The 8,966-nt window shown below is 42.0% G+C and overlaps 1 protein-coding gene across 1 annotated transcript; it reads right to left on the minus strand.

The window, feature by feature from the left end:
* Positions 1-225: 225 nt before the first annotated feature.
* Positions 226-6,302, minus strand: LOC131204134 (phospholipase A2 inhibitor and Ly6/PLAUR domain-containing protein-like). The gene is made up of 5 exons (XM_058195034.1): positions 6,185-6,302; positions 5,123-5,248; positions 2,952-3,104; positions 1,652-1,798; positions 226-656 (listed from the first exon to the last, which is right to left on the minus strand). Exons 1-5 carry the CDS (start codon positions 6,237-6,239, stop codon positions 496-498), a joined length of 642 nt encoding a protein of 213 aa, XP_058051017.1. The 5' UTR covers positions 6,240-6,302; the 3' UTR covers positions 226-495.
* Positions 6,303-8,966: the final 2,664 nt, after the last annotated feature.

An 8,966-nucleotide genomic window follows, 5' to 3' on the forward strand; every position in this document is an offset into this window, starting at 1 on the left:
ATTGCATGATTATGGGGATACTGTGGAAGGTCATACGATGAATTAGTAATCTATAAAGTTCAGGCAAAAGGACATTGTAGAACTCGGTGAGGAAGGTTCCAAGTGAAAATGCATAAAATGATCATTACAATTTCTTAACTATGAAAGACAGGAGGGATCAGAAAGAGCTAATTTTATTTGGAACGCCTTTGTCTATAGAAATTCTAAAGAAAAAAGAATACGGACTGCAGATTCCTTTGTCAAATCAATTCGTTTTTATGATGATTCTGTGGACTTTGAAGATTGAAAACACATATTTTATTGAGCTGTGGTCTCAAAGCATGATGGTTCAACATCTTTGCCCCGAATTTCCAGCTTTCCCCTACTGACTCAGGTAAGGATCAAAAGCATCTGTTAATTCCAATCTCTACTTATCTCGCTATTAAATCTCCAACTTTCCCATTTTTTTTATAAATTTCCCAATAATTGCAAAGATGGTTCGGCTCTTCCGAACTATCACGGATGATCAGGTTCAGGAGAAGATGCATTTCTGCATTCCACGACAGTGGTATTGAACTGGATCTGCCCGTCGGCCATCTCAGAAAATCCTAGCGGGAAGGAACATGAATTCTTTGTCGTACATCCCTGGTAAGAGGACTTTTCAGTGAAATTTCCAACTGGGGATAAGAAAGAGGCAGAAAATGTGCATATGAGACTTTATAGCATAGACGTTATAAAGCAATGGAGATTGTTCTTTTGCTATTTATACTGTTTGTCCTTAATGTTCTTGTGGCCTTTATGGAACCATAAAGTTCTTTGAAAAACTTGACACAAATCTGATTACCATATATTAACTATTTAATAAAGTTTCTCCAAATAAATCATTTTTCTTTTGAAGGGAACATATATACTAAAATACTAGAATTGTTTCCTGCAACATATATACTGATGTCTTTGTATACCTGCATTTCCTTTCTCATGAAGAACATACTTACTGCTGTAAAAGTACATCCTTCCTGCATTAACCTGCATTAAGATCTAAAAACCTCCATAAAATGCCACTCTGTTTCCCACAAGATCTCAAACTAGCAGAAGCAATCTACACACCTTTGTAGTGCTAATAGGGGACCAAGTGGCTATTTAGAAAGACAAAAAGAAGGAAAAGATAACACTACAGAGGAATGCAAATTTAGAGTTAGATTATATCACTGACCTTTACTATGGGATACACAAACCAGATTCCAGGATAGGCAGATGCCAGTTGATGGTTTATGACATCCCTAAAGATACTTCAAAGACCTCCTTTTGGTATAAGAGGACATTGCTTTCTCTCATGACTTTGGTAGCTCCTTCCTTGCATGTATGCGCCATCTATATGTTTGGAACGACTATCCACTTTGAGCCTGATCAGGATTAAAATGCTATTTTACTCAAGCCTCTGTTTAAGTCTCTTGATTGGCAGTTATGAGCTTAGACATATTAATAAGTGAACTTTACATTTTATTTTTAAAAAAAGGAAGGGAGGGAGGGGGGACAGAGGAAGGGAAGGGAAGGGAAGGGAAGGGAAGGGAAGGGAGGGAGGGAGGAAGGAAGGAAGGAAGGAAGGAAGGAAGGAAGGAAGGAAGGAAGGAAGGAAGGAAGGAAGGAAGGAAGGAAGGAAATGTCTACTCACAAGCCGTTATGGTATTACTTAGGGTAAGACACTGATCCTCATCGCCAACGCAGTTTACAGATTGATTGGCTTCACAAGAATCCTCATCTAATGCAAAACAGCCTGGGCAATGTAACCCATTTGGTTGAAGTTCATCATAATTTTCCACTGGAGGAAGCAAATATTCCAGTTAGCAAAGTTTCAGTGTTTCAGCTCGTCTGCCTGGAATCCGCTCTGTATATCGGATATTAATACATTTGAGAGAGTCCAGAGGTATTTCACGAGAAGAGTCCTCCACTCCTCTACTCACAACAGAATACCTTATGCCACCAGGCTTGATATTCTGGGCTTGGACAACCTAGAACTATGCCGCCTATGGTCTGACCTAAGCGTAGCACTCAAAATTAACTACTAAAATGTCCTACCTGTCAATGACTACTTCAACTGCAGTAATACATGAGCACACAATAGATACAACCGGAAGGTAAACTGCTCCAAACTCGACTGCAGAAAATACGACTTCAGCACCAGACTTCAATGCCTGGAATGCTCTACCTGACTCTGTTGTTACATCCTCAAACCCCCACAGCTTTAACCTTAGACTGTCTACTGTTGACCTTATGCCATTCCTTAGTGGTCTGTAAGGGGCATGCATAAGCACACCAGCGTGCATACCATCCCTGTCCTATTGTCTCCATTTATTCGTACCCATTTACTATGTTCATATCTATATTTATACTTATACCTGTTATCTCTTACATGCTTGCAAAACCAACCAACCAACCAACCAACCAACCAACCAACCAACCACTAACCCTTTCAATGTCTATCACAGCCTCCTTGATTTGACATTCTTTTCACATAAAGGTAAAGGTAAAGGTTCCCCTCGCACATACGTGCTAGTCATTCCTGACTCTAGGGGGCGGTGCTCATCTCCATTTCAAAGCCGAAGAGCCAGCTCTGTCCGAAGACGTCTCCATGATCATGTGGCCAGCATGATTCAACGCCAAAGGCACACGGAACGCTTTTACCTTCCCACCAAAGGTGGTCCCTATTTTTCTACTTGCATTTTTTACATGCTTTCAAACTGCTAGGTTGGCAGAAGCTGGGACAAGTAACGGGAGCTCACCCCATTACGCGGCACTAGGGATTCAAACCACTGAACTGCTGATCTTTCGATCGACAAGCTCAGCGTCTTACCCACTAAGCATACTTGAGTTCAATTCCAGCCTGGATGGAATCAAGGAACCCAAGATTCTTTGCAACAAGCAAGAGTTTTTTTTAAAGTTTGAAAAGGTTGTATTAAGGTGTAGATACTTACACAGAAATGGTTCTGCATTACAGACATCAGTCTGGCAACAGTTAGCTCTAGCTATTTCAAATCTACCATCTACTGTTGTGGTGGAGTAGACGCCAATAAAACAGTCCTCACGTTTTGAACATTCCTTGACAATAAAATTCACTGAAATTGTGGCTGCAGAAGAGAATAAAAAAAAAATATGGAATTCAGCAGAAAAGACGAAGAGATGCCTATCAAACATGTTCATTTGGCTGTTGTACTTTGAAAGAAATCGCTAAACACCTGTGTCTATTCCACTTTATGAAATGTATATCCTTTTTGTTTAGGAGCTCCTAGCACTTCCACTCGTTACTTTTCCCTATAAAACCACTAAGGTTAGTTGGGCTGTGAAAGTTTGACTGACCCAAACTGTTGAGTGAACTTCCATGGCTGAGTCCCCCTGCTTCTAACCCAGCACATTTCCCACTATACTAGTTCTTGGACCTGCAGAGAATAACTGGCCAGTGAAACTTCTGCAACTGAGAAAGGACAAGAATTTTGATCTTCTGGCCCCTGAACTACCAAACCTTCACTGGCTTTCGTGTAAATGTTGACAGCGTTGAAGATGTATTTATTCCCAAGAAACATATAAGCACGGGCAACTGCAGAATCTGGAGCTTTTGCAGAAACGATGAATCTGGCATTGTGAGAAAGTAAGGTAAGCTCTTTCTGTTTAGCTTGCAATTTGTGATGCACATTCAAAAGGGCAAAGGGTTGATTGCTACATCAGGAGGTGTGTTTCATCATTTGTCCTCTCTTGTCCCCGTATCCATGTCAATTCACCTAAGTTTAAAAAATCACACCTGGCAAATAACATTGGACTTCTCTTGTCCCTCGATGAACCCCCAAGAGAAGTCATGAAGGAAAGTCCCAAACCCGATCAAGTTTTAGCCCAACCTAGATGCTAAATTTTAGCATTTTATTGCTGCTTGGCAGTGAAATGGGTGACACATAATAAATAATATAATATAACAACAGAGTTGGAAGGGACCTTGGAGGTCTTCTAGTCCAAACCCCTGGCCAGGCAGGAAACCCTACACCATCTCAGTCAGATGGTTATCCAACATTTTCTTAAAAATTTCCAGTGTTGGAGCATTCACAACTTCTGCAGGCAAGTCGTTCCACTTATTAATTGTTCTAACTGTCAGGAAATTTCTCCTTAGTTCTAAGTTGCTTCTCTCCTTGAATGTCGGCAAAGATGTTGAGACTCTGGAAAGAGTGCAGAGAACAGCAACAAAGATGATTGGGGACTGAAGGCTAAAACTTATGAAGAACGGTTGCAGGAATTGGGTATGTCTGGTTTAGTAAAAAGAAGAACTGGCGTGACCCAATAGCAGTGTTCTAATATTTGAAGGGCTGCCACAAAGAATAGGAGGTCAACTTATTCTCCAAAGCATCTGCAGGCAGGATAAGAAGCAAGGAGATAAGCAACCGAGAACTAAGGAGAAATTTCCTGACAATGAGAACAATGATTCAGTGGAGCGGCTTGCCTCCAGAAATTGTGGGTAGACTAACCCTGGAGGTTTGTAAGAAGAGACTGGGCAGCCGTTTGTCTGAAATGGTATAGTGTCTCCTACTTGAGCAGGGAGCTGGACTAGAAGGCCTCCAAAGCTCCTTCTAACTCTGATGTTCTATGTTCTAATAAATATATTCATATTGTTGTAAATGTTGTACCTTGATGAACGTATCTTTTCTTTTATGTACACTGAGAGCATATGCACCAAGACAAATTCCTTGTGTGTCCAATCACACTTGGCCAATAAAATTCTATTCTATTCTATTCTATTCTATATTATATATTTAAAAAAAATGAGAAACATGTGCAGGTTATTCTTCGATGGTCCAGTAACCAATTTATTTATTTTTTATTTATTTTTCGTATTTTTATACCGCCCTTCTCCAAGGACTCAGGGCGGTGTACAGCAGAGATAAAACATAAATATCAAAAAATTTAAAATACAATATTAACTAAAAATCTGATTCAATAAGCTGAATATTTAAAATGAATAAGTAAAAATTATAAAATAAATTAAACCCCTTAAAAACCCCACTAATAAGCCTTCAATTAAAATTTATCATTAGGCCAGCCCTGCTTGGTGAAAGAAGAAAGAAATAGATAGACATGCTTGAGAACAAACTCAACTTTCACTTACACATAGTAGTATTGACAGCTATAGTAGAACAAAATTCTTCATCTTCTTTGCACTCCGCCACCTTCACAGCCCCTCCTTCGCATACAGTTCCAAAGGCAAAACATTTTTGACACTTTAGAGATGTCACTAGAAATAGAAGACATAGTCATGCCAATGATCAGCGTCACCTTCGTATGTTTTGCTATCCTAGCCTTTACGTCCAAGGCTCCTGTTTTAATCTGGTTTACTAAGCAGGCTTCCCCTGTTGTTGTTGTTTTTCTGCTGGGAACCTGTGGAAGGTTGGGAGATGAGATCAGCTTGTGGAAATGGAAGAGAAGTTGTGACTAAGGGAGAGGTTCACCCACTCAGATCTCTAATATTTTAGTATGAACCTGGATCTTTCCCATCTTTTGGTATTTGTGACGTGGACCAGTTTTATGAAGAAGCCATTTGGATGGTGGCTGAGGCCATTTTTCTGCAAGAATCTGAATTCTGAATGTTTGTAAATTATGAATAATTGTTGATATCAGCATTGATTCCTGGTGATGCAGGATTTGGGCACATTTGAGATGCGTTGTGCCAATACTTTCTTCCTAGGGCTAAGATAGAGTCACCTGCCTAGTTTTTGGCCCAATGGTCTGATGTCACTTGCCAACTTCATGAATGGATAGACTCATAGCGCCCCATTTCTAGTTCAAATCTTTCAGCCACTACACCAAATTGGCTTTCATGATCAGGGGTCTCCAACCTTGGTCCCTTTAAGATTTGTGGACTTCAACACCCAGAGTTCCTCAGTCAGCTTTGCTGGCTGAGGAACTCTGGGTGTTGAAGTCCACAAATCTTAAAGGGACCAAGGTTGGAGACCCCTGATCATGATACTCTAAAGAGATTAGCATTAATCCTGCATCTACTACAGGTACTCCTTTAACTTCAGATGGCCACTGTACAAATGGACATATGTCGAGGACGAACTGTAGTAAGAGCAATTTACCAGATGCTTCCTCAGCCTGCCTGCCCTCCATCCCTTTCCTGAAGTCTCCTGAAGTTTCTACATCTCAGTTTTAAGGAAATTACATTCCTTACCTGTTGACAAGATGGAGGAGAAGAGACAGAAGACAAGAATTCCAGCAGCCCTCATGTTGGTAGAAGTCAACTCCGAAGCCTTTCCTGAAGCCACCTATTGCTCAACTTTGCAACTGGGGAAATGTTTTTGAAAAAGTAGATGGAGGAGGTGGAATGTAGGATCCCAAATGATTGGCTGACAGAGATAGCAAACTCAGGCAGGGCAGAAGCCAAATTCCATTAGGAACGATGATGTTTTTCTTAAAAAATATACACAAAATAAACTTTGCTCTGCGGTCAAATGGGGATTTGTTTACTACATCTCTATATCTTACTCTGCTTACTCAGCCCTGCTTTCTAGGGCTGAGATAGAGTCACTTGCCTAGTTTTTGGCACAATGATCCAGCCTCTAGCTTCTAAAGCTGATTTTATATCTGTTCTGTCTCTGTCCTCAGTTTGGAGTAACAAGCTGGCCTACAGCCAGTGGATTCACGGCTCCTATCAGTCCTGGCCGGGAAAACACAGCTGCCTGCCAAAAAGTTCAAACAGATTAAGACTTCAGCTCACTTTGACACGGTTCAGCTAATTTGCTTCCCGTGGAACTGAGAGCAGTCCCAAAGCTCCTTATATATCCTGTGGGGTGGGGCTCCTGCCCCACCCTTCCCTTTGATGACGCCGCCTCTCTAATCTTCTTTGATGACGCTGCCTCTCTAATCTTGAAGCGCGGGTCAATCCAAGCTTGATTAGTATTATTATCTGCTGGGTCTGAAGGCGTAGCCTGGGGAAGGGAGGAATCGGGGGATGATGGCTTCATTACGTCCCCTGACTGGTCTGGTTCTGGCTCCTGGAGCCGGTCCAAAGGAATTGGTGCTTCTGAGGTAAGTCTTACCGGCCCTTTCCCCTCACTCTCAGAGTCACTTTCAGGCATGGGTCCAGGTTCGGGGGCTGGAGCCACAGCAATATCCTACTATAATTCTCTATATCTGATTCGTATCCTTTGCCCCTCTTGACTCTGTTTGACCTTAATTCCTACATTCATTTAATTGGATCACTTTGCACCTTTTTCTGACCCTACAGTTGTACATAATATATATGTCAATACAGTCTTGGAACAATATGTTTTAGCCTCTAGTCCCCTAATTGTCTTTGTTGCTCTTCTCTGCACTCTTTCTAGAGTCTCAATATCTTTTTTCTATCGCGGCAACTGAAACTGGATGCACTGACTATTCTATGTGTGGTCTTAACAAGGCATTATAAACCAGTACTATTACTTCACGTGATCTTGATTCTATCCCTCTGTTATTGCAGCCTTGGACTCCATTGGCTTTTTTGGCAGCTGCAACACCCCGCTGGCTCATATTTAAGTGGTTGTCCCACCAGGATGCTAAGTTCCCTCCCCCAGATACTACATTACAGCTCTCTTACAATGTGACGAGCAGTGGTGGGATTCAGCCAGTTCGCACCACTTCGGGAGAACCGGTTGTTAACTTTCTGAGCAGTTTGGTGAACTGGTTGTTGGAAGAAATCATTAGAACAGAGAACTGGTTGTTAAATGACTTGAATCCCACCACTGGTGACGAGAGAACAAAAGGAAGTATCCCCCCCAAAAAAGTGGCTAAGGGTATAGCTGCCACAGAGAGGAAGGGGTCAAGCTATTTTCCAAAGCACCAAAAGGCCAGACAAAGAATAATGGATGGAAACTGATCAAGGAGAGATTCAACCTAGAAATGAGAAGGAACTTTCTGACAGTGAGAACAATCAACCAATGGAACAGAAATTGCCTTCGGAAGTTGCGGGAGCTTCATCACTTGAGACTTTCAAGAAAAGATTGGACTGCCATTTTTATTATTATTTTATTATTTTATTCGATTTTTATACTGCCCTTCTCCCGAAGGACTCAGGGCGGTGTACAGCCAAATAAAAATCTACAATATACACTTTAAAACAAGACTAAAACAAAACATATTACAAGATGGCCAAAATTTAAAACAATTTAAAACCCTAAAATATAAATAACCCCAGTTAAAATTTAGTATCTAAGCCAGTCCCGCTTGAATAAATAGGTGCGTTTTCAGCTCATGGCGAAAAGTCCGAAGATCAGGCACTTGACGTAAACCAGGGGGAAGTTTATTCCAAAGCGTAGGAGCTCCAACAGAGAAGGCCCTACCCCTGGGGGCCGCCAGCCGACATTGTTTGGCGGACGGCACCCTGAGAAGGCCCTCTCTATGTGAGCGTACGGGTCAGTGGGAGGCATAGGGTAACAGCAGGCGGTCCCGTAAGTACCCGAGCCCTAAGCCATGGAGCGCTTTAAAGGTGGTAACCAAAATCTTAAAGCGCACCCGAAAGACCACAGGAAGCCAGTGCAAACTGCGCAGGAGTGGTGTTACATGGAGTGGTTTACATGGAAGCAACGAGTTGCTCCCACTATTACCCGCGCAGCTGCATTCTGGACTAGCTGCAGCCTCCGGGTGCACTTCAAGGGCAGCCCCATGTAGAGAGCATTGCAATAATCCAAACGGGAAGTGACAAGAGCATTTGTCAGAAATGGTGTAGGGTCTCCTGCTTCAGCGGGGTGTTGGACTAGATGACCAATAAGGTCACTTCCAGCTCTGTTAATCTGTTAATCCGAACTGAGTCAAGAATGGGTGACCTAGAGCAGGGGTCTCCAACCTTTGCAACTTTAAGACTTGTGAACTTCAACTCTCAGAATTCCTCAGCCAGTAAAGCTGGCTGAGGAACTCTGGGAGTTGAAGTCCACAAGTTTTAAAGTTGCCAAGGTTGGAGACCCCTGACCTAGAGGAGG

Source organism: Ahaetulla prasina, chromosome 10, assembly GCF_028640845.1.
Source record: "Ahaetulla prasina isolate Xishuangbanna chromosome 10, ASM2864084v1, whole genome shotgun sequence".
Taxonomy (NCBI): domain Eukaryota; kingdom Metazoa; phylum Chordata; class Lepidosauria; order Squamata; family Colubridae; genus Ahaetulla; species Ahaetulla prasina.